At 40.7% G+C, this 25,415-nt stretch overlaps 2 protein-coding genes across 5 annotated transcripts; one reads left to right on the top strand and one right to left on the bottom strand.

Moving 5' to 3' along the window:
* The first annotated feature begins 88 nt into the window (after positions 1-88).
* On the top strand, positions 89-2,562 carry nup62l (nucleoporin 62 like). Its single transcript, XM_037789410.1, has 2 exons — positions 89-2,042; positions 2,136-2,562. The coding sequence occupies exons 1-2, from the start codon at positions 405-407 to the stop codon at positions 2,292-2,294; spliced, it is 1,797 nt and encodes a 598-aa protein (XP_037645338.1). The 5' UTR covers positions 89-404; the 3' UTR covers positions 2,295-2,562.
* Positions 2,563-3,701: 1,139 nt separating this feature from the next.
* Positions 3,702-25,078, bottom strand: itga6a (integrin, alpha 6a). Of its 4 annotated transcripts, XM_037789404.1 has the most exons (26): positions 24,786-25,077; positions 15,526-15,650; positions 15,343-15,422; positions 14,995-15,256; positions 14,733-14,864; positions 13,379-13,592; positions 13,005-13,198; positions 12,829-12,923; positions 11,840-11,967; positions 11,673-11,762; positions 11,520-11,581; positions 11,252-11,421; positions 10,687-10,830; positions 10,482-10,597; positions 9,856-10,018; positions 8,564-8,650; positions 8,403-8,482; positions 8,223-8,300; positions 8,030-8,132; positions 7,750-7,926; positions 7,557-7,640; positions 7,021-7,128; positions 6,837-6,935; positions 6,620-6,745; positions 5,003-5,130; positions 4,423-4,561 (listed from the first exon to the last, which is right to left on the bottom strand). In XM_037789404.1, exons 1-25 carry the CDS (start codon positions 24,974-24,976, stop codon positions 5,023-5,025), a joined length of 3,216 nt encoding a protein of 1,071 aa, XP_037645332.1. In that variant the 5' UTR covers positions 24,977-25,077; the 3' UTR covers positions 4,423-4,561; positions 5,003-5,022. The 4 variants fall into 4 exon arrangements, 3 of the variants coding, with proteins under 3 accessions (XP_037645331.1, XP_037645333.1, XP_037645332.1); XM_037789403.1 differs by lacking the exon at positions 5,003-5,130 and having other exon boundaries at positions 3,702-4,561; XM_037789405.1 differs by lacking the exons at positions 6,620-6,745; positions 6,837-6,935; positions 7,021-7,128; positions 7,557-7,640 and having other exon boundaries at positions 3,702-4,561; positions 7,781-7,926.
* Positions 25,079-25,415: the final 337 nt, after the last annotated feature.

Here is a 25,415-nt window from a genome sequence, read left to right as displayed (position 1 = left end):
TGGACATTGGAGCTGTCAATCTGAAGGGAGGCGGGATTAGTGCACTGGCAGACAATACTCAGGGCTAACGTAACTACTTGCTTGGTCCCGTCATTTCCGTTATAGTAGTCTAAGGAAATGCCTGCTTGAAAGAAAGTGCGAGGCAGCGGGCCACGTTTTTATGAAGCATGTTTTGTTAGTTTTAACTCTTCTTCTGGGTCAACGGAACGGTAACAAACCTGTTAATGACTTTCTATTAACCGCTGACGTCTGGAAAGTCATCGTAATAGAGAAACTGTGTCCTAGATAGTGGTTAAACCAGCTCGTTTATTAGTGACCCGCCAAAAGCCTGAAGAGAAGTTCAGCGAGGAAGTGACCATTTTGTGAGTCGATATATTGGATTTTGTTCTTCTGTAGAACCGAAAATGAGCGGTGGATTCAACTTCGGGCAAGCCTCTACTGGAGGTTTCGCTTTCGGAGCTCCGAAGCCGGCAGCAGCAGCCCCGGCCCCGGCTACAGGCTTCGGGATGACCGGCTCCATGCCACCGGCAGCAGCTCCAGGAGGAGGAGGAGGAGGAGGCTTCGCTTTCGGCTCCTCCACTCAGCCCACCAACAACCCAGCCGGCTCCTTCAGCTTCGGCACCCCAGCAAAGAGCACAGCAGCAGCAGCAGCACCCGCAGGAGGAGGTGGCTTCTCCTTTGGGACCCCCACAGCCTCCTTTGGTATGGCCACCCCTCATACAGCAGCAGCAGCACCACCAGGGCTGACTCTGGGTTCAGTTCCAGCTGGGTTCGGCCTGGGTCCGGGTTTATCCGCCCCACAGACTGTCAACCTTGCAGGAGGAGGTGGGTTCGCCTTTGGGACCCCTTCTCAAGCTCAACAACAACAACAACAACAACAGCAACAACAACAACAACAACAACAACAACTTGCAGCTCAACTCCAACCTGCTGCACAACCACCAACAGCAGCTGTGACAGCAACCCAAGGAGCAGGTGGCCTCGGTTTTGGGTTCAACTTTGGAGCAACTAAAGTCCAGGCGACCACAGCTGCAGCCCCTGTTGCTGCTGCTGCACCAGGAGGAGGGTTCAGCTTTGGCACCAGTGCTCCAGCCAACCTCACCCTGGGCATGCAGCTGCAGCAAGCACCCACTGCTGCTGCAGCCATGACAGCTCAGGGTGGAGGATTTGCCTTTGGTATCAAACCCTCATCCACCCCAGCTCCTCCTGCATCCACCCAGGCAGCTCTAGCTCCAGCTCCAGGCCCGTCTCTCTTTGCTACACCCGTCTCTACGGCTGCTGCTGCCGCTGCTGCATCTGTAGCTGCAGCTGCTGCTAGTGCCGCTGCAATGGGTACAGGCTTTACTATGGGTGCAGTTCCAACTTTAGCAGCGAGCACCGTCCCTCCATCGACCACAGCAGCCGGTGGAGGTCTGGCTTTTATGCTTAAACCTCTGGGGGCTGCCACCATCACCTCCGCCTCCGCCCCAGTCCCTGCCCATACTGCCACCATTACAGCTACCACAACGGGTGCTGTTCCCGGCTTCACACTGGGGCTCAAACCTCCAGTCAGCGCAAGCATCACAACAGTCGCTACAGCAGCAACAATGCCCACAACCACTGCTCCTCCAGTGATGACCTACGCCCAGCTAGAGGGGCTCATCAACAAGTGGAGTCTTGAGCTGGAGGACCAGGAGAGACATTTCTTACAGCAGGCCACTCAGGTGAACGCCTGGGACCGCATGCTGGTGGAGAACGGCGAGAAGATCACCGCCCTGCACAAGGAGATGGAGAAGGTGAAGCTGGACCAGAGGAGGCTAAACCAGGAGCTGGACTTCATCCTGTCCCAGCAGAAGGAGCTGGAGGACTTGCTCTGCCCGCTCGAGGAGTCGGTGAAGGAGCAGAGTGGAACCATCTACATGCAGAACGCCGACGAGGAACGCGAAAGAACGTACAAGCTCGCCGAGAACGTGGACGCACAGCTGAAGAGGATGTCGCAGGACCTGAAGGAGATCATCGAGCATCTGAACACGTCCAGTGGCCCAGCAGATACCAGTGATCCAGTAAGATGAGACCTGTTAAACCTTCCTAGACACATTTTTGTTGCAAAATTAAATTAACTTCTGCCTCTCTATTTGTTCTTTTCTCCTTCTCAGCTTCAGCAGATCTGTAAAATCCTCAACACCCACATGGATTCACTTCAGTGGATCGATCAGAACTCGGTTCTCCTGCAGAGAAGAGTGGAGGAAGTGTCCAAACAATGCGACAACCAGCGCAAGGACCAGGAGAAAACCTTTCGTTTAACATTTGACTGATCTGGAATAAATATGTTGACATGTATATTGACATAATCCGTTTATTCAGTTATCCTAAAGACTTTTTAGGGGTTGATGTGTTTTTGGATGCAAAACATTCACAATTCCTGTTAACTTGCTTTTTTTCCTTCAGCTGAGCCGTTTGGTTGCATAAAGATTCATATTTTCAACGCGATAGCTTTTATATAGTAGTAGTGAAGCTAATATGTTCCCATGTAAATGCTCTGGTTGTTCTAAATAATATGATTAAATAAATCTCTGGATTAAGGCTCTGTTTTATTGGTTAGGAAATAAGCATCACTGCCTTTTATTTCAGTGGCAATGTTGTAGTTTTTGTCGAGAGAAACAACTACTTAGTTGATTGATGGAAAATTTTATTGTCACTTCCTTTTTTTTCTAGCAAAAAAGCCAAACATCTAGTTCCAGCTTCTCAGTTGTGAGTTTTTGCTGCTTTTCTTTGTATTCTGTGACAGTAAACTGATAATATCTTTGGGTTCTGACTGTTGGTCGAACAAAACACGTAATTTGAAGATGTGCGTTCCAATACTCATACTACCATACTATCTAGTACGCCAGAAAAAGATTTAGTATGCCAAAAATACCAGGATGTCTGCTACATCTGGTTGCATTTTGCAGTATGTAAGCCTGCATGCTTTTCTGACTATTCTGACCCACAATCCTCAGAGCAGATTTATGAGGAGCAAAAGGGTCAAAGTTCAAGGTGCAATGCTGTGACAAAGTAGTATGTCCCAGTTATATGCATACTGCATGAAACCTGTACGCACTTTGTAAGGGCAGCTGCAGTATGTACTAAAAGTAAAAAGAAAAAGTATGTGATTTGGAACGCACCCAAGATGTCATGTTGGGCTTCAGGAAATTGTGATGGGCATCTTTAACTATTTTCTGAAAGCTTAAATTAAAGGTACATTGTGTAGGATTTGGAAACATCTAGTGGTAACGTGAGCCGCTGAGTGCAAAACCATACTTACCATAATAGCACTACTTTAGAAGCAACGGAAGTCAAACGGCGGCTGGCGGTACCACAGTTTTACACCCTGCGGCTCACGTTACCCCAATTTCACAAGCGTGTCAGAACTACAGTGGCCTTCAGGTAATGTAAAAACATGAAAGTCTCTCTCTAGAACCAGTGTTTGGTTTGTCTGTTCTGGGCTACTGTAGAAACATGGTGGACGCTGTAGATATGAAGGGTTCATTCTAAGCTAACGAAAACACAATGATTATTAGTTTCAGGTGATTATACACTAATGAAAACATAGTTATGAATATTATATTACATTTCTGCAAAGATCCTCCAAAATGTTTCACAGAAGAAAACAGATCAATAGTAGCAGCCCTACATTTATACAGGATTATACTTCTAATAGTAATGAAAATCAGCAGCAGCAATCAGCTTTTAAGCATTTTATTACACTTGACAATTCAACAAGACTTTGAATCTATAAAACAAACATTTCAGTTTCTTTTGTCCATCTTCCCTTTGGATTCCTAACATGGACCTTCAGTGATGACCTACAGTACAGTGGATGCTACCTGAACACCTCAACAGTGAGAAGAATCAATCAAAGATTTGTGCACCTTTAATTATTGTGAAATTATAATGTACCTAAATGTCATTCCAAATTGAACAGAAGCATTTTTGTTGAAAAGTACTGACACATAAAACACAACAGAAAAAAAAAATACTGATTTATATTCACATGACACTGAGATAGCTGTACCGTCCTTGCATAGACTTTCAGCTTTTAGTGAGACAGCACAACTCCATAGAAACAGTAGTAAACTTTGTCGCTTGTCCATCTGCTCGAGGACACACATAAGACTAAAAATTCTTTGGCTGCATGAAATTATTTTTTATCAAAAAATAAATATACAGTGTGCAGAAGTATTTAAATATATACAAAACTTACATTAAAGAAACATTTCATCATCTATACAGTGTAAAAAACCAAAGACATGAACCCAACTAATTCCTGAAAAAGGAAAATCACTGCTGTTCACCGAGTGAACAAGAAAAAGCAAAGTTCATCGTGTTTGTGGCTTGAGACTGTTTGCAAAAATCATTTGAACATAAAAATCAGTCATGAGTAACTTTCATCGTCGACCCAAGTCGTCATCCACTGCTTTTTCTCAAAAGGATCAAGCTTGACTTTTCCATCTTTATACTCAGGAGGAGTTTCCTTTCTTATCCGCACCGCGTGGTAGCGAGGGACGCTGTCCTCTTGTTTGGAGCGTTTGAAGAATCCACACTGGGAGGGGAGATTTTAAAGAACACGATGCATCATTAAAAACTGAAAGATATCTGAAATGTTCATGCATACTGTAAACAACAAGAGGAGAGAAGTGCAGGAATGTTAAGCATGCTTTGCGGTTTTTAATTCAAACAGCCAAGCAGTAAAAGCGATGTCAGCAAAAGCACCTGCAGAAAATATTAAGCCTGCTGGTAAGAAAATGCATTAATTTCTTGGCAAAATTCAGAGACACATATTGTACAAATATCACTTTATCAATACAATATTTATTTTATGTTTCATTTAGGCTAAAAAGTTTTTGGTTAATGTAAATTTTCCTCAGTACAATATGTGTCTGATTGAATTTTTCTGCATGAAGTCAGCGGATTTGTCTGTGAAGTGAGTTCATTAGTTAGTTGCTGCAGTAGTCACACTCCATGCGGACAGCTGTTTTTTTACCCCTGTTCAGAGAGGATAAATCAGGCCTCAGCAGACAGTTTGTCTTTGTCAGAGGGCTGAACATGGATCTCTGCCTTTTGATACGCAGCATCGTATTGGTCTTTTGTTGCTCTCTTGAAGAAACCACACTGAGGGGGAGCAACAAGGTGATCAAGTGTTAAGAGTGACAAACTGAATCAGTGATAATAGTCAATATGGCTGTTATGATTTCTTTTATAAAAATCTCAGAGAAAATACATTTTATTAACATAATACTTTATCTGGAGAGTCCAGTGTTGATGCTCAAATGTCACCTAACAAAAACTAAATGTTACTTGCTTAGCAGAACATCTACAGAATATTATAACCTCTAAGTCACCGGCTGAATGAATGAATTCATTCTTTCTTCAGACAATAAACAGTGTGCGTTATGAACAAAGTAGGGCTGACCCCGACCAAAGAAACGCTTAGTCGAATAATACTCTTGATTTTGTCGACTTATCGATAAGTTGATTTAATCAACAGATCTGTAAAACTGAGTTTCTCCACAAAGAATCAGAAAAAGAAAACCACTTTAAATCTTGTGTTCACCAGAGATGTGCTCATAAGTTTCATAAGCAAAGCATGAAAAATGAATAATTCAATAAAGAAATCTTAGTCGACTAAAGGCCCTGACGCACCAAGTCGACGGTCTGCCATCGGACAGTTTGTGGCCATCGGTAACTGTCTGTCGGCCTAGTTCTTCCGTTGGCTCTAGTCTGCCCGTGTCAGAGGCTTTTTGGCCAATTCAGCATGTTGAGTCGTTGGCGGAGTTCGTCGGTGAGAGAAATCACTCTGATTGGCTGTTCGAATCAGTACACGAGAAGAGAAACGGATGGGAGGAAGGCAAGCCAACGAGTAAAGTCAAGACGAAAAGCACAGAAGGCTCTTCTCATTTTTCATTTTCATCTCATCTCGGCAAGCACCGCTTTGTTTCATGTACGCATCATAACAACGGCTTGTATATCCGCTCTCCTCGGTCTTCCTGTTTCCCTTTTTGAATGATGAATACAGACTACCGGCGCATGCTGGTACGGAGAGTTATTTACTCTCACGCAGGAGCAGAACATGCGTGGTAACTGGCCGTCAACTGTAGTCTTTGCGGTGTGTTCAAATGCAACTTGTCGGCCAAAACAAAAAGGAGACGTGAGGCGACGCAACAGTCGGCCTTCATCGCCGCTAGTTCTCTGATGGTGGGGCCAATTTTTCCTTTAAATGTTGATTAATCTCCAATATTTTGATTTTCAATTAATCACATTAGTGTTTAGTGTTTTACCACAGCCCACTGTGAGGCCTTTCAAATTCTTAATTTGACAACACAAAAATATATATAAAGGTATTCACAGTAATATGAAACCACAGATTATTTCTAAATCTGTAACCAGCAAATAAAAACTAGCAAGTAAAGTGAATATATTCATTTTTCAAGTTTACAACTTTTTTCACATCTTTTACTCTTCACAGACTACACCTTGTCTGACCTAATGTCCTAAAATAAGGGCTCAATAGAGTTTATGTTTTATCTCTATATACATATTTTCGTCTTGAATTACTAAACATGGGTGACATGAAGGTGTAACGTCTCTGTGCTGTACTCACCTTCCAGAGCAGAAACACCAACAAAGCCAAAATCAAGATGCCTGCTAGAACAGCCACCAGTATGATCCACCAGGGAACTCCAGTGTGCTGCGCTACGGCACCTTCAGGGGACACTGACACTGTCACCTGCAATAAAACACCAGAAACCAAGAGACCAGGTGAGTTAGGACCAAGATAAAAATGTTAATAATTATTTGATAGCTGTTGAGCTGCTTACATCAGTGTGAGGAGTTCTCAGGATCATGTTTTTAGCCTGAGTGTGGAAGACGAGGGAGGCCTTCACAACGATATGCATGTTTGAAATAGAGGCGTAATCCTGTGTAAAAACAAAAACAAAGGTAAGACGGTGATACCAAATCACAGATGAGACGCGTGGAAACAATTAAAATAGAGTGTGTCACCTCAATAAAGGTTGAGTTCCAGAGACGAGATCTCAGCTCTACTGTGGTACCGTCCAGGCCCTGTAGGGGGCACCGGAGCACCACACATTTGATCCCACTGTCACACGTCTGGGAAGAAGAGAGACATCAACAATCTATTACACCTTTAAAAACAGTGATGGAGGAAGTATTCACATCCTCAAGTCCGTTCAGTTTCTGTGGTTCAATGTAACGAAAATTGAGGGAATTTCATGCTGTCTCCTTTTTCAGTAGTGATACAATAAAGTTAAAAACTAAAACTGAAATTAATTTATGTTCATTTTCATTTTATTATTTTATTTTATTTTATTTATCCAGGCAATATCATTTCAGTTTAGTTTTAGTGTTTCTTTTCTAGGATATCGTTTTATTTAGTTTCAGTGTACTAAAAATATTTTTCACTGCCTATTTTAGTTTTAGTTTACGATAATAACCCTGGCACAGTACACTTGAGTAAAGTTAGTTACATTTTGCAACTGTTTATAAACAAATGTGAATATATCCATACAAAGACTCACCAAAACTTTTTTCTTGTCTGACAGTGAAGACATTTTGCCAACAGTTTTTCTTTCTCCAATTTCCCGTTTTGTCCTGAACGTCTCCTGAAAGTACATTTCTTCTCATTAATTTAAAGAGGAATTAAGCAGTGCAGGTTTGCTGTAATGGCTGACTTCTAGTAAATGCATGTAAGTAAAGGTTTAAAACTCCTACCTGGATGTGTTTGAGAGAGTTGATTTCAGACTCGGGAGAGCAAAAGACCTCCTCCGGTCCTGTAGCGGTGATCTTCACCAGGTACAGAAGCCATTTACCGTTTTTGTTATATTTGGGCCAATGAATGTGAAGCGAGGCTTTGACTGAAGGCTGCAAAGACTTCCACAAGTTGTTTATCTGAAGGAGAAATCAATGTGTTACCATACTAAGACTATCATATGATATGACAGCAGTGAATATAATAATAATACATAGAAGCAGGTCAGATGAATAAACTTACTCTGAATTTATAAGTAATCAAACTTCCAATCTCTTCTTCTGTCTTCATGGCACTTTCACCTTTCACAACACCTCCAAAAGAAACCTGATTAGGGCTGGCCTCCCTGATGAAAACAAGCAAACATCTTTATTTCACATACTGTTGGAGGCACTTTATGTTTATTAGTAGTCAAACAACAGTTTAACACTCTTACCCACTGACCGTCAACGGCAATTCAATGATTACTTTAGCTTTCACTTTAACAGGGGCAATGTTTTCTTGCACACTTGTTCTGAAAGAAACAAAAATACACCAATATAGTACAATACTTGTATTTATGTTAATGGCAACTTATCTTAAAATACAGGAAAAAGTATGCAGCAGCAGTGTTTACGTTTGGAGCTGCAGGTCGATGTCAATCTCTGTGGTGTCGAGAGTCATACCCACGGTGCTCAGGATGATGTAAAATGTAGCCTGAAGGAAAATAAAACACATCTGTCACATTTGAAGTACAACAACTAAGTGGCAGTATGAATATGTGAAACAAGTCGGTACCTTTGAGTCTCTCTTAAAAGGGTTCCCCAGCTCACAGTCTGCTTGAGAGCCGTTCTGATTGGCTGTACAGATGATCGGCTTTTCCATCTGGAAAGGAACACATTTTACACCTGGATGGTCACTATACAATTAGTAAGTCAGAAAGTACTTAGAATATGTAGTAGTTCTGGCATACATTTTTAAAACATTCGTACTTTTTTTCAGTGGTATTTCACGAGGTAATGGCTGTCACTCGGCTGACTTATGTCCACAACTGTTAGATGGATTTCTATAAAATTTTGTACAAATATTTATGATCCCCAGAGGAGGAATCCTAATGGCTTTAAAGATCCACTAACTTTTCATCTAGCGCCACCATGAGGTCCAAATTTACACTCGTCCAACATTTTTTTCATGACAAGATACTAAAACTTAACACTAAATCAATGTCAGGTTTACTAATGCTAACAGAGCATGCTAAAATGCATCACTACGATGTTGATCCTAACATGCACTGTACTTAGGCATAGCTGTAACATGTAAACACTGCAACCTGTTCATATGTTAATATTGTAACCATACTAACATGTTACATAACATGCTAAATAGGGCTGGGTACGGTGGGCTAACTCTAGGTCTGAGAAGTGAAGCCAATGCTGAACTGCCTTAAACTTGCATTCTTTCTAATATCCAGCAGGGGGCGACTCCTCTGGTTGCAAAAAGAAGTCTGATTGTATAAAAGTCTATGAGAAAATGACCCTACTTCTCACTTGATTTATTACCTCAGTAAACATTGTAAACATGAGTTTATGGTCTCAATTGCTAGTTTTAAGTCTTCTTCAGTACAGCATGATGTTCATTTAGTAAATTATGGTCCAATTCAGAGTCAAATAGACCATAAAGCAGGGTATGCTTTAGGGCGGGGCTACCTTGTGATTGACAGGTCGCTACCATGGCGTTGTCTGGTTTGGGAGTTGTCTGTGTTTTTGTCTCACAACTTTAACCCTTTCACAGTGTGTTTTCAGTTAATAACATTATAACCTTTTTGGTCGACTAAAAATGTCGTATTCAGCGTTCGGTTGCTCCACCCTCTCGTATCACTTCTGGTTGCATAAACCAAGATGGCGACGGCCAAAATCCCCAGCCCATGTTAAAATGGTAACGATAAAATTTAAGCGCCACCCTCAGGCCAAATCTTACTTTTTGCTCCACTAGTGGAGCAACCTTTTATCTCATTTGTAGGTGGTATTACGGTGCACTAGTGTTGCTGTAACGTTGCACTTATACTCTTGTTCAGGGGTGGTCTTGTTTACCGTTGTTTGATGTGAGCGCACTCCAGAATAAGACAGCGTATCTGGGAAAGTCCCCACCAGTTTTGCCTCGTAAGCATCATCTTCATTCATGTTGTTGACTGTCACACGCACAGCCAAGTCCTTCCTCTCGTAATTCAGATGAAACACAGGGACGTTGTTCTTGCTGCAAATACACAAACATAACCACACACCTCAAGTTGAGTTTTATGGAAAAAGCATTTCAAATGTTGAATATACAGTATTTATGTTTTCATATATTAAAATTGGCTTTTCAAGCTGTTATGACAAACATTTTATCCAACCATTGCCCACTTGTACATCCAGCAGACCCAGAGCAACATACATGTAGGTAAAGCAGCCTTAGAGTCATGTTTCTGGTGAATGTAAGTAATATTTTCTGGTTTGTTGGAACAGTGAGACTTCACCATACTGCCTACAGTATGTGTGGCCCAAAAACCAAAAAAAACAGTTAATTGTGGCAGAGCTGGATGTTGACTCTCATTGGGATTGGAAATACAAGCAGTTGTTTAACTTTCCACAAAGTCATGTGATTGTTAATATTAAAAATGTTCAATGCAGATTTAATTAATGAATTTGACCTCATTTTAAGATCACATTTTACTCACGTGGGTAATGGGGAGTACACGTCTAGGTTGCTTTGTTTGTAGTATAATTTGTACTCCATCTTCAGGTTACTTCGGCAGATATGATCCCTTCCACATCCCTCTTTTACAAAGTTGACCTGCAGCAACAATAAATAACAACAAAACTAAATACAAACTTTGCTTTTGTCATTAATTTAATAATAAATGTTGTAGTGTGAATGTTTACCTCAATGACGTCTTTGCTCGGTTGAGAGGAGTCTAATATGGGCATGAGTTGAGGGAGGCCGTTCCTCGTCTTCTGTCGTTTAGTACCCACAATGTCTGCAGACACCTCGATGGGAATGCTGCGCATCTTGTCCTTAATGTTATCCTGTGCAAATCAGAAACAAACAACATAGTATGGATTATAATATTTACTTCTACGTGACGTTTTATTATACAGGAGAAATCTTTCTCTGTTTACACTTTCCAAAAAATCAATCCTTTGCTGTAGACATTTTTGGAAAAACTGTCTGCAGTCTATATCACAACTGGCTCCTGATTGGCTCTCCTCAGTGCTGCCTGAGCGGCTATACGAGGAGTGTGTGCGAGTGCTCAGATGTGTTGCTACAAAAATACCTAAATATACTGCTCTGTTTTACTAGCTCCAACATATTTTGCAAGAAGCATTGGCTGAGTGTGAGCATATCTTTCAGTAAATTGCTCCAACAAGCGCCGCAGACTAACTCAAATTGTTCCTGACTGTTGCTCTCTCTAAATTGTGGTTTAACTATATTGGAGATATGTTTCACCTTCAGTTTGGCTGTTATCTTGATGCATGATTTCTGGTTTTGGCCGCGGAGGTCCAAGGTGCCGTTAAACTGGAAGTCTGTTTCAGTGCGGGATTTGTTGAGGAACATCACTCTGGAGGGAAGCCCGTGTTTCCTGCGATCTCCGTCCGCCTCGACAGAGTAGCCGAGAGCTGCAGTGAAGAGGGAAGCAGGTTTAAGTAAGAACAACTGAATAAATCTGGGATTTGTAACAGAAGGTGTTTTTTTTTTTTTTAACCATTTCACTTACTTAGTCTTGTGTTGTAAGATGCAGGGTTTGCTTTGCAGGTGAAGCATGCGTCCACAGTGAAACTAAGGACAGGACATGGATTTATTAACAATTCTAACAGAGGAAGTTTTGATTATGAGGTCTGTTGAAATGTAAGAATATTAAAACACCTACCAAATGCTGTTACCACAGGTTTTGATTGTAAGGTCAATTTCCTGTGGAGATATTTTGACATCTCTCCTGAGGCTAATGACTGGCCGTGCCCTGAGAGAAAGGTTGTTAAATGAATTTGTGGTATAAATCAGTGAGGTTTAAATTGACTTCTAATGTGTAATAATTACCTGTAGATCAGAGCTGTGTCCGTCAGAGAGCCGACAGCCACGTCTGGATACGAGTTACTGTCCAAGTCCATGTTCCCTGCCAGAGAATATCCAAAGAGTCGCACGTTGTGCTCTTTTCCTGAAAGGACCTGTAATGAAGGAGTAATTTAAGAAAGAATTAAAACTTTAAAAAAAACTTTATAAAATAACATAACATTGAAATGTTACTTCTTTAGCATCAGGAGCCGAAATGAGTTGCAGACTTTTGATAAGGAGTACCTCAATAAGTCTGGTTCCAGAGCGAGACTATGTATTAATGAAATGCTTTATTGATCATCATAGGGGCCCCATTTTTGCAGCCCCGGTCCACAGGAAGGTCAAGACAAATCAATGTTTTGAACATATGAAAAGTTTCTTATACAGATGCAGCCACCTAGAATTTCCCCTCCCAGCCGACTGCCAGCGGTTGCCAGCCAATTGACGCTTTGCTAAGTCCCGCCCCCCACTGCTACTCCGTCCAGCTGTCAGAGCTACCATAGTCCCACACCGTCACTAACTGCACTTTCAGAGAGAAGCAGACAGAATGGTCTTCACTATGTGTTTGAGGGAAGATGTCAAACTGATTCCGCAGCGAAAACTACATCCACATCTAGCCACATCACCTGGCGATCGGGTACTTAATCACTCTTTGGCCTCATGCGCCACTGAGCAACTCTCATAGAAATGAACGCGAGCCCGCCTACAATGCTGTATCCAGTTCTCCAGTTATACATCCATGGTTTCCCCCCTTCTCCTGTTTCCTGACAGGGTGTGTCTAAAGAGCTCAAACCTGCATTAACTGACGTTTTGGCCACTTGGAGGCAGCAGAAATAAGCTGTGAACACAACACTGACAAATTATCAGCTTTATCAAAGGGGTCCCCCAGTGATTTAGTATCCGTATATGATCCGTTGTTTATATGAAAATATTGATTACAGCCGGTTTACTAAACAAAGCTCCACAACACCGACCTGTGCAGGGCTGGTTTTGATTCCTTGTGCAGAGCCATGATAAATGTAGACTTTCCCTGCACCGCCGTCATCATGAGGAGCTCCGACGGCAATGTCTGCATGAGAAAGAAACCAGTTTATGTGACAAACATTAAAAGAGAAAACACTAATAAGCTACAAAGTGACAGCTAGATTACCTTCATATGAGTCTTGGTTGATGTCTCCAATGTTCTCCACTGCCAGTCCAAACATGGAGTCTTTGGTCCCGTTTAGACGGATGGGCGTGATTCCTTCCCACCTTCCTGCCTGGTTGATGTAGACGTAAGCAGCTCCTCCAACGTCTCTGTCCTTCATGTAGAACTGAGGAGCTCCTACAACTATGTCTTGCCATCTAGATCAAAGAAGGGAGGTAAATATTTACAAGTCTCATATAGAACATGACCTCCCATTGAAACAGATAATATACCATTACAATAAAGTGACCTTAAAGGAAGTCAGGATTTTAAAATCTCAAAGCTTTAACAGATGTTTTTATGACAAATTAAATCAAGGCGGTGAAAAAGTTTCCTACCCGTCACCATTCAGGTCCACCACCGCCACATCGTAGCCAAAGGAGGATGCGAGTCCTGGCCCGTACAGGGTGTGCTCCACCAGAAGTCTGCTGGAGGCTTCGCTCTGTTTCTTCAACAGGACCACAGCTCCACTGTGATTGGCTCTGGGTGCTCCAGCCACCACCGTCAGGCCACGAGTTTGTGTGATGCTGTGTCCCGTGTCGAGGGAGAATCCTTCAGAGAGAAAGATGTTGTAGGACATAAATATCAGATTTTACGCTGAAGAACAGGTTTCTTTTACCCCCTTTTCTCCCTGATCTGGAACAGTGAGTTCCCCTGCGCTACCTGCCATTGTTGGCCTGGTTCTAATATGCAAATTTATGTTAACTGCAGTGGCTCCAAAACTTTTTTAGCAGAAATGTAATCAACTGGTAACAATACTGTGGAAACTACTAACAAAAGGAGTGATGAATTTCATTAAAAAATATAATCAAAAACCTGAGCTGCATGTTTCCTCTCAAGCAAGTTTGTCATTTCAGATGTGCAAATGAAAAATACCATTTTGCCCAAACTACCAGAGTATAGTCTTCCACCGGCATGCATGTAAATAGGCCCACAGCAGCCTTTTCACAGGTGTAATTAATAACATTAATTATGACCCTGTTCCATTTAGGTCGGCCAGGACCCTCGTAGTGTGCATGCTGCGTCACTGGAACGGCTGTGACACACTAAATAGAATGTGACCATAATTAATTTGATCAATTACACCTGTGTTTACCCTGCTATGACATGTCAAGGACAAAAAAATAGAAACACCTCTCAATATAATGTAGTCCAGTACATCAGCTCCTTTAACTATGACCTCAGTAACACATTAATTGAATTAACACATTTACAACAAAGTCATATAAACATATAAACTTTGTAAAGGCAGAATTTATGGCAGAGCTGTTGTATTGAATTGCAATAGATTGCTCAGGTGTGCCCAATAAAGTGGCCACTGGGTGTATTCTTGGTCATTTTATGCCTTTGTAGGACTTTTTCACGGAAGACATTTTAACACGTCACGGTAGGAAAAGCAGAAGTGTAAATAATAAAAATAGTGATGGCAGAATTTTATTTAGCTGCTTTGATTTCAGGATCCAGGTATTGTGTTTATTGAGCTGATTTATGGCAGCAGTAAATAAAAAAAGATTTTCACGCAATAATAAACACTAATCTCGAAGCAAAACTACAAAACATATCAGTAAAACGTGCCAGATTTTAAGCAATGCTACAGAGGAAGTAACCACAGTGCATCACTGAACCAACCACAGGATACATGTGACCCACACATGTGCAGTTGCTACATCCGTTTTGTCGGTAGGCACTCACCGAGGTAGCTGTTGGCAGGTACAGGCACAAGCTCGGGGTTCAAGAGATGTTCATCTCCAACTTCAAACGGGCCGTCATCATACACTCCCATCTCTAGCAAAGTGTTGTTCTTTTGCTCCACTCTTACAATGCCTTAGAATAAAAAAACAGAGTACAAACAACCCATTACTTATTTTAACAGAATGAGAAAGTTGACTCTCCCAGTAAATACTGTAAAGCACTGTGTGTGTGTGTGTGTGTGTGTGTGTGTGTTGTTAGTGACCTTTCCAGTTGTAAGCTCCTGGTGCTCCAAACACCACGTAATGGTAGTCCTTGGTGAAGGTGGCAGCCAATCCCTGCTGGCAAGATCCGAACATCTCGTGGCCTCTGGCTCGGCCCTCGCAGAAGTTCCAGTTACCTCCATCCTCATCAGAGGACGAGTCGATGGTCAGGTCCTGACTCAGGACGTAACAGCGCCCGGTGATGTCCCGGGACTCCTGAGGCGTGTTCACAAACATGCGCCTCTGATAGCGATGAGCACAAGTCTGAAATTACAAAACGCAGCTGAGTTTAACTTCATACCTCAGTAGCAGATAAGACCACACCAGGACTGACGCTCAGTTTGACTCACCACAATCTTTCCCCCAGGTCCCTGGCTCTGAACCGTCACCCCCATCCACTGATTCTCCTTGTTCTCGACATGGACGTTCTCTTTCAAAATTCAGGAACACAAGACAAAGAGGTGAGCGTTTATATTCATTGTAGACATTTTGAAACAATACAGTATATGTAGACAGACAAACAGATAACTCACCTTCATTATCAAACTCAATGCGCTCACAATCATTGGACTGACTGATTTCACATTTATAAAGGCCTCCTGTGATGTTGGCGGTCTGTTTTCCCAACGCTCTGGCTCTGGGTGCTCCAATCAACAGCCTGAAGAAAAAAAGACATATAATCAAATTATTATTTTCTGAAGCATTCCAAGACTAAGTACTGAGATTTACTTTTTGATGTAGCTACCAGTCGTCACCTTCAGCAGCTTCTTGAATTTAGTACATGTATGTGAGAAGATAGACTATTCTGATAGTGACAGTGATGGCATTTCCTGTCTAGAAAAAGGACGTAGGTCGGCTGTCTTGCAAAGCTGATATTGTTGCTACCGCTGTTAGGGGAATTGGTTTCACTTCTTCATTTCATCGTCAAAGTTAAGTCTAGAAAACAGCCCACTGACAGTAAAAGCTGACATGTGTTTCAGGTGAACATTTTTCTACAATTAAATTACATGTAGCTGTGCTGCAAATACCTCTATAATTGTCGTATCAACAATAATTAAGAACAATATAGGGCCTAATGGTGAAGTTTAGGTCATACCTCCATACCCCTCTCTCTCTCTCTCTCTCTCTGTTTCCTGTCTGTATCTAAACTGAGACTATCAAATAAAAGCAATAAATGAATTAATAACAATATAAATAGGTGACAAATTAAAGGAAATCTTCATTGAGGATGAAGAGGAGTTGCTAAGTCTCAAATAGCTCCTATGCGAGACTGTGCAGATTTAAAAGATGATTCTGACTCTGGCGGGTCCTTCCAGAGCCTGTAAGCTCTGTCCCCTCTGGTACTATTACTTAATAGTAGTAAAAATGAACATAACAGACATAAAGCTGTTTCTCTACATGTCTTTGATTAATGCACATATTGCATATTTAACAGGAAGGATGATTTAGCAGGCTGTGAAAAGCTGGTTGTGTACAAAGAGCTGTTGTATTTTGTGATAAGAAACAAAACCTCGATACGGGACAGTAGACTATTGTCCTGTCATTCTGCGGAGGGCAAAGAAGCAGTGAAGCAGACAATTTGGAGCATGTTCAGTTCAAACAGAGTTCATTGAACACAGCGTCTCCCCTAAACCCACATCCTCTTGCAGCCTCAACCAGCATGAAGAGACGATGGTTCATCAACTTTCTTTTACACAACTTGACACAAACAAAATATCTGAGATATCTCTCACAGTATGTGATTTTAAATGAACTCAAATCACAGTATTTGTGAATTTGGACTTTTATCTACAATTTGATGTAATGAATGTTTTGGGACCTGACTTAATCTGCAGGTAAAAAAATAAAATGGAAAAAATCTTAATAATGTAACCAGCCTATTATTCATTTACTGGAGATGTTCGGGACGGCAGAACAACGACACTGGATTATTTAATTTGGTTGCTTTCTCTTTGTGTATTATCACGTCTTTTTGCAGCACATCAAATGAACATAATTGAAATGTGGTGACAACTTGCTGATCTTGCAAGCTGTATATTGCAGAACTTGAGAGATGGAGAGAGAAAACCAAAACAGGTCGTATTATTTCCTGTCAGTAGCAGCCTGAGTTCATCCTGCATAGAAAAGTCATACTGAGAAATCAACAGAGAAGCACATTTCCCTCAAAGAATAAAAGTCCACTTGGAATCACCTTATATTAGACTACATTTCTGTTTTTCACACAAGTTTTCATAGTTTTATATTTAACCTTCGAATTGCCACAACATCTTGTTCACCATGAACCGCGAACACCGCTTCTGTTGTTATGTCTGTCCTTCTGCTCTTGCACGGTACAGACGCAGTTTACATGATAATGGAGACATGTCTGTCACTCTAATTTCTTAGTAATTTTTAAAAAATGGGTTCTTCATTTCAGACAAAAACAAACAAAGGTCGGTTTTCCACTTTTAGCTGATGACCGCCAGTTTTAAATAAATATAAGGCAATGATGGACTGAACTTGCATAGCTGCAGTATGATTATGCATATCAATTAAAGAGACTTCGTGTCATGGCTATTAAACAACTCAACTATACATCTAAACTATTAACACACAATTCTGAAATGTGACATTTGGTGAGCATCCAGACTTAAACTGACTCACCATGGACTTATAAAGACTTGAGACTATGGCTTGATTTGGACTTAAAACTGTTCCGCCATCTCTGAAAGTTTCTTCTGTAACCCTGAAAATGACATCCGACTACTGGATCCATCAGTCACTAATGACTGGGTAGCCCAAGTCAATTTAAAAAAAATTTAAAAAAATCTGCCTGATAAGGCCACATAAGATATTTCACACTAAAGTATAGTATCATTAGTATGATTGTCAAAACTGCTGAAATAAGAGTTTTTACCTTTGTATTAAATTTCCCTTAATGTGATTTGGGGTAAAAATTAGTGCTGACCAAAGAAAGTCTTAGTCGACTAACACTTGTACCATTTTGTTGACTAATCAATTAGTTAATTTAATCGACAGATCTAGAAAACTAAGTTTCTCCACAAAGAATCACACACTTTAAATCTTGTGTTTACCAGAGATGATCATAAGTTTCTTGGAAAGAAGTCATTCAGCATGAAAAAAAACGCATAAAAAGTGACTCATTGACTGAAGAAATCTTAGTCGACTAAGACCAAAACGACTGATTAGTCGACTAATCGACTGAGAGGGGGCAGCCCTATGGAACAATAATGCAAATAGCACATGACACAATGGTAAGCTGCACCATCATGTGTGAGCTGACCAGCATTCTTACTGTATTGGAATTTTCTCAAAGGACGGAGAGGAAATCCTCTCCACCCTTTTCTCTTCCCTGTGACTCTGAAGTTCCCCCAGTAACCTATTGATCTGTGGGACCATACAGCCCCGTTGGCTCTTCACTTGTTAAACGAGGACTCTCCTGAGGAGGTCTGATGTGAGACTGAAGACCAAACAGCAAACTCTCTCCTCAAACAAAGCCCAGTGATATGCAAATACAAACAAGAGCCTTTACAAAGTGAGATTCAGTTTGACATTTCAGCTTCTGAGCTACAGTAGTTTAGAGCTACAAGAACTGCGGAACATTAGGCACATTGATGATGTTGTTATTTTATATTTGATATACAGATATATATTATATAATAATATTTTCCAACATAACACCACTGCAATCTACAGACTCGCAGATTACCTCGGAGTTGAAACAATACATTAAATGAGACTGCTTTAGATTAAGAGCAGCAAAGATTAATTGATTAGTCAATCAACAGAAAATGAATCAGCTTCTCAAATGTCAGGATTTGATGCTTTTCTTTGTCATATATGACAGTAAACAGAATATTTTTGGGTTTGGACTGCACCCGATTCAACTGTTATCAGATCATTAAATGTATAAGCCTCATACATGTGGTTCAGCAGGGGCCTGCTATGCCTACTACGCTGTAAAAGTGAAACTTAAAAGAAACTTCTAACACTGTAAAACTGAATGAAACGTTACATTTTGAACACAAACAAAACAGCTTGTTTAGCTTTAGGCAACAAAACCACTTAAGTTTAGGGGAAAAGATTGTGTTTTGGTTTAAAACAACTACGTTTGAAAAGTGAAACTTAACGCTTTTTGAAAACAAAGACAACTACACGTATGGGATGTGAATCCCGGGTTCCTGGGTGAAAACCCTGTGTTTTGTGTTCCATCCATCGCCCCCGACCTCCACGCCATTTTGCTCCTGTCATAATTACTACGGTCGCGGTCATGGTCACGCTACGCTGTCGTCTTCTTTTATTTCTTCTTTAGGTGATCGACCATGTTAATCGCTGATAAAACCTACTTGTGGGTGTAGCAGGCCACTTCTGACCCACATCTATAAGGCTTATAACCACTGTGTTGCCTTTCAAGGCATTTATTCTTCTTTAAGCAATTATATGTAAAAAAACGAGATGGGAATAATTACTTTACAGTTAAAGAAATTCATGTGTGAATTCAAATTATTTGTCAGTTCCTGTTATTCACGGACTACAAAAGGCGCTGCTCCCTCCGTGTATTCTTAACACATGTAGTCCATCTTCAGAACACTGTAGTTTCACCGCGGCAGACTTGCGTCACTAACATCCGCCGCCGTCGCATCATAATTACGGAGCCTAGTGAAAGTGCAGTCGGATTTTCTCAACACCGCGGTTGTCTTTTCCTAAGTCCCTATGAATTGTCCTTCTCATCTTTCCATGACCTCATGACGTTTTCCATCGAGGTCAAGGAAAAGTGGTTAGGACTTTTCGAACGCAACCCTGGTTTAGTAGAAAGCATGGCAGACGTGAGCCCGGTCTGAATTCAATCCGCTAGCATCCACATTGAAGCATCATAGAGGCAATGCCATAAGTTGATTCATTTGATGGTAGACACGTTAAGGATCATATAGTAGTCAAGATTTCGGATAAGTTTGATAAGTTGTTTAAAAACGTTTTTGTTTACAATTGTATACAAGCTAAAACAATGCCAGTAGCCATGATAACTGCTACTATAGAGTGTATATTCATATTTACAGCTACTGTATGTACAATGCATTTAGTTAAAAAAACGACTGAATATTTTTGTATTCTTTTATTTAAAGTTTTCACCAGCACGTCAATGAGGAAGTGTGACAGTAGATGGTCAACCTCACTACGACTCTGTCTTCATTGGCTGCGGTTTAACTTGGTATTTTAATCAGAGTTTCAACACACTGCATGAGAACACTACAACCAATGATATCTCACATTTAATGACTTGATAACAGTCTAACCGGCTGGTTTGTCAAATTCAACAAGCTATCAAATTAGACAACCTTCGACTGTGTGGAAATTTCAACAGGAATTTTCCACTATTTCCTGACATCTTATACACAAAATCATTAATCGAGATAATAATCAGCAGATTCATCTTTAACGAAAATATTTGTTAGTTTCAGCCCTATTTAGATTTCACAGGTGGTTATGCAGGAAGGCACCACATTTATGAAGAGACAGTAACACAGGTGAAGGAAAACTCCTTCGATTTAATAGCAGAGCTACTCTGGAAAGTGACAGTTGTAGAATTTAGCAAGTAACTGGCAATGCAACATGCCCGTCTAGCAGACACTAGTTTTTCAGTTTGGAAAAAGTAATTCCTGTAGTTTATCTTACTTCCTGCAGCAGAAATGAATGCAATGTGTGCTTGCGATGCTGATATAGATTCCTACACTACAACCGCTACAGAGTCTGAATCCAGCATCGGCCAGGCAACAGTGTGTGAAACCACGTCCCATCATGCAGCGTGTCTTTCAGTGTAGTGTAAATGCGAACACACAGTGACTGGTGTGGGTTTACACAGTGATCTCACTGGTCTTTGTTAACAGATGTGGTCCAGTGCTCTCACAGCTGTGCACTCAATGCCACAAGAACTGCTGCAGCTGTTCTAACTGTTTCAGTTTACACACACACGCATACTTTGATTGGTGCTGATTGGCTGGGTACACATCACAGAGGAAATCATGAATATTCACTACAGATCAAGAACTTTAAGTAAAGAATAAAGTTGAAAACAAAGACAAAGTCGCCTTTGTTTATTAACCATACTTTCAATCTCTTTCAAACTTCAGAGTGAAGTTTGTCAGGAATGTCTCGACTAATGATTCACTGATGCGTTTTAATCTATCAGGTTACATGTGCACAGATGGCCGTGCATGTCCAGTCAAATGTCCCTTTTTCTCTGGTTTCATTCAGAGGATGTTATATCCACATCATTAACCCGACACATTATTCATGGAGGAGGCATCCAGTTGCCTCTCTGCGAGACGCCACATTATGTTCAGTCTCATGTTGAAACATGGATGTCCGTGTTTCTTCCTCTCATCACAAACCAATGTGAGAAGGAAGGCCTAATGACACCATAAACACTGTGAGAAGCTGCTTTCAATGAACCCATTAGAGGAACAACATGGGGAGAGTTGCACAAATGGTTGTAAGCAATATGAAAAACAAATCACTTTAATTGCCAGAAGATTTGTTTTTTAATTGCAGTAAAGTGGGTTTGGCTTTTAGCTCTGAAGGGATGAAAGGCCAGTTGGGGGTTTGACATTAGAGTATATTACTGTACGCAGTGACAGCCTGTAGAGTTTTACAGCTGCTAGTGATCATCTTAAACATGTTCATATAAGAACAAAAAGAGACAGATGCAGAGTGTGTGACGCGTTGCTGGCTTCAATGTGGCTCGCAGCTTTAAGTTAGACAGGGCTGCTGTTCATTACCTACTCCTGAGTGCTCTACTGAGCTCTCACTTGACTCGTCCGGCTGATAATCTCAGGGTCACGTGAGGATTTGGAGCTGAGATCGTGGCCGTGGAGGGGGAACTGCTGTCAGTTACAATAACGTGCAGCGTTGAGCGTTTCGTTACAGTAACACAGTAACATACTGTATGTTGTTGTAAATAAGTTAATTGCCAGTAGAGCTGAAACAATTATAGTTGATTATTCATTAGTAGGACTGTCCCGAATACCATTTTTTGGGCTTCGAAGCTTCGATGAGAAATATTCGAAGTTTCGTGGCGCAGCAGGCTAACATGTTCTTCTGTTCGTCTCCATCTCCCCCGTTTCAGACAGTGCCGCTGCCGCACAACTGTACACACATGCACCTCTAGAATAACTAATAATAATTAATGTTGAATATGAATAATGAAAATGTTGTGAGATTATTCCTTATTACATGGGTTATTTGGGGATTTATACATTTTATTATATACTTGAATACTAAAAAAACAAACAAAGCATTCAAATACTTATTTGGAGTTTGATTACCATGGCAACGGTCGAAGCTTCGAAGCATTTGGGTCGACAATTAATAGGAAACTATTTTTCACTTTTTAAGCAAAAATTACAAACTTTCTCTAATTCAAGCTTCTTAATCACGAGGATGTTATGCGTTCTTTGTCTAGTGTGATTGTAAACTGAATATTTCTCAGTTTTGGTGGCTCAGACAACAAGAACATTTGACGGTGTCATCTTGCGTCATTTTTTCACAATTTTTCTATTTTCTATTTTTTTATTTTCTAGTGTTGAAGCTATAGTTGATACGCCTATAAAATGTCCGAGAATAGTAAAAATGCCCATTTTAAGTGTCCAGAACCCAAGGTGATGTCTTAAGAGTTATTTTTTTGTCTGAACAAAAGTTCAAAACTCCAAAATATTCAGTTTACTATCATATATGATGAAAAAGCATGTAAATCTTCACATTTGAGAGGTCAGAACCAGACATTTATTCAGCATTTTCCTTGAAAACAATTAGAGCTGCAACGATTAATTGATAAGATGTCAACTATTAAATCGATCGCCAACTAGACCAAACAACTAATTGGGAATATAATCAACAGATTAACAATGGAAATAATCGTTAGTTGCAGCCTTTAAAAAAACTATTAGCAAAATTGTTGCTGATTAATTTCTTTCATTCGAATAATCAATAGTGCCTCCAATCCCCAAAAATAATGAGCTGATGCATTAATGCTGTTTGTTTCTGTTCTCAAGAAGCAGTTTTTGCACGTGTTTTGTGAAGATTTTGTGAAGTATGTAGTAATACTGGAGCAGCTTCTTCACTGATCCTCATGTAAGAGAAGTGAATCTTCACTCTCCTCTTACTTTTACTGGCTGAAAACCAAACTATCAGCCCAGTGTCACATTTCGAGCCTCTGTTTGCCCGACAAATATGACTTTCGCTCTCTTGACTCTTGTCAACTCTGACAAATGTCAAGGATGCCGGCTTCTTTGTGCACAGAAGAATCTTTGTAAGACATCTTTTTCAGGTTTTGCATGGCCAGTAGACTCACGACTACACCATGAGCTGCCTTTGCACAGTAGTCAAAACACTTGTTAGATAAAGATTTCACATATTGAGCCTAATCTATGTGATCTTTGGGAAATTTCTCCCAGTCCTGTTATCAGGGCTTCTTATCCGGGCTCTCTGTTTCTCAACATGCTGCAGGGTCTTATGTCTGCTAACCAGTGGATAACAAAGCAGCTCTTGCATGCAGCCTCACGCTCGTCGCAGGCTTTGACATGCCATCCCCTCTCCTCACTTTACCACTGTTACACTCTGTGTGGCAGCTTGACCATGCAGGCTCACTACACTGCTGTCTGTCCTGCTCCCTCAGGGCTGGCCAAAGGGAATTATTTACTGTAGCATAGGCAGGAATCCTTGAAATGCTGCTTTACAATCTAACCACTCTTTACTCTTATTTGGGCACATGTGAATGTCTGCCTGAAATGTGCAACAGCTGAGAACAGAGGATGCATTAGTCAACTTAACACTCACTGAAGTCATCCCTCCTCAGTGCTGCTCATAAATCAAACTGGTTTATTTTGTGTGGAAATACACCTGCTTAGTCCTTACTGTTGAACAGTTTTACAGAGAACCCCACCAAACACCACTCATTAGCAGGAAATTAAGGATATTAACAGGGGAAAAAATAAATGTAACTCACTAAATACTTTGAGAAAAAGCTGTGACTTCAAAAAAAGTTTAAATATCAATCATTTATCTTTGGTTTATAACCATTATTTTCAAAATAAATTAATCTATCAATTCTTTTTTTTATTATTAGTCAGTAACATGTCAGAAAATAGGGTGCAAATTGCTCGTTTACTCTCACAAACAGTCCAAAGCTGCTTAATTTACAATGTTATAAAAATGAGTAAAGCAGCAAATCCCCAGAAGCGATCCAGATAATCACTACTTACTTCTTGTCTTGATAAATTGCCTAAATTATCAATTGATTCACAAAATAGTGTATATAACAACCGATTAATCGACCAACAGCTGCAACACTACAGCTCTCCTCTCAGTGCTCCTTCAGTTTGACCTTATTTGCATCACAGTTGTAACCATTGTTTTTTCACTTGTTGTCTTTAGGGTGTTTAACATTTTATATGTAAAGCACCACAGGGAGACTTCTATTGAAAATTAGAACAAAACATGACAAAAACACAAAAACACAGTTACTACAGTAACTTTTATAGGTTGCCTGACATCACAACCAGTGGATGTAAATCAGTTTATTATTCTTGCAAAGGCAGAATCCCTAAATTAACAAAATGCTTCCTGTACAGGATGACCTTTTAGACAGATGGAAATTAAGTTATGGATCTTTTAAAAGTTAAGATTGACTTCTGTGAGTAATTTAACTGAACTTGTCCCTTCAGGTGCACTTTTGACAACCACAGCCAGAGGCAGATGAAAGCACACAGAGCAGAAGAGAGTTAAATGCATTACTCACATTGTTTTATCCGGGTTGAGCTGCCGGTGCATGGCGAGCGAGAACCCGAACAGACTCCCAGGCTCTCCGGCTTTCCTGATGACATGACTGGTGTCCAGGTTGAAGGTATGCACCAAAGTTGGCTCCAGAAAATGAAATAATAAAAGTGCAACATAAGCAGCAGAGGGTCCTCTCTGCAGCAGCGGCAGCATCGCAGCGTCTAGTCCAGATGTGTTGCAGTAAAGTTATGAGCCGCTGACCCGCTGCTCCTCTCCGCTCTGCCCGGTGCTGTTTGACTGAAGGGAGGCTGCAGCTGCTGGGTAATCTCCAGCAGGTTTCTGAGCTCCAGAGCGCCGCCTCCGGCCATCAGGGCCAACAGCAGGAAAGGGAGTAAAGGGACAGTCAGCATTTTTTGGGTCATATAAATTTGAGGTATATGTTTTGAGTATTAGGGCCACATTGAGGTAAAAAAAATAAATTTGAGATTTTGAGAATAAAGCAATAATATTACGAGAATAAAGTCAAAGGTTTACGAGAAAAAAAGTCGTAATATTATAAGAGTAAAGTCAGAAGTTTATGAGAAAAAAGTTGTAATATTATTTGAATAAAGTCAGAAGTCTACGAGAAAAAAGTCGTAATATTATGAGAATA

The sequence above is a fragment of the Sebastes umbrosus genome, chromosome 13 (assembly GCF_015220745.1).
Source record: "Sebastes umbrosus isolate fSebUmb1 chromosome 13, fSebUmb1.pri, whole genome shotgun sequence".
NCBI lineage: Eukaryota > Metazoa > Chordata > Actinopteri > Perciformes > Sebastidae > Sebastes > Sebastes umbrosus.
This window is presented reverse-complemented; position numbering and strand designations above follow the sequence as displayed.

Coding starts and splice junctions, on each gene's coding strand:
- itga6a (XM_037789403.1), bottom strand. CDS start 24,976: ATGCTGCCGCTGCTGCAGAGAGGACCCTCTGCTGCTTATGTTGCACTT. Junction 13,199..13,378: donor GTGGACCTGAATGGTGACGG/GTAGGAAACTTT, acceptor TCTTTGATCTAG/ATGGCAAGACATAGTTGTAG. Junction 8,301..8,402: donor ATCGACCTGCAGCTCCAAAC/GTAAACACTGCT, acceptor TGTTTCTTTCAG/AACAAGTGTGCAAGAAAACA.
- nup62l (XM_037789410.1), top strand. CDS start 405: ATGAGCGGTGGATTCAACTTCGGGCAAGCCTCTACTGGAGGTTTCGCT. Junction 2,043..2,135: donor CAGCAGATACCAGTGATCCA/GTAAGATGAGAC, acceptor TCTCCTTCTCAG/CTTCAGCAGATCTGTAAAAT.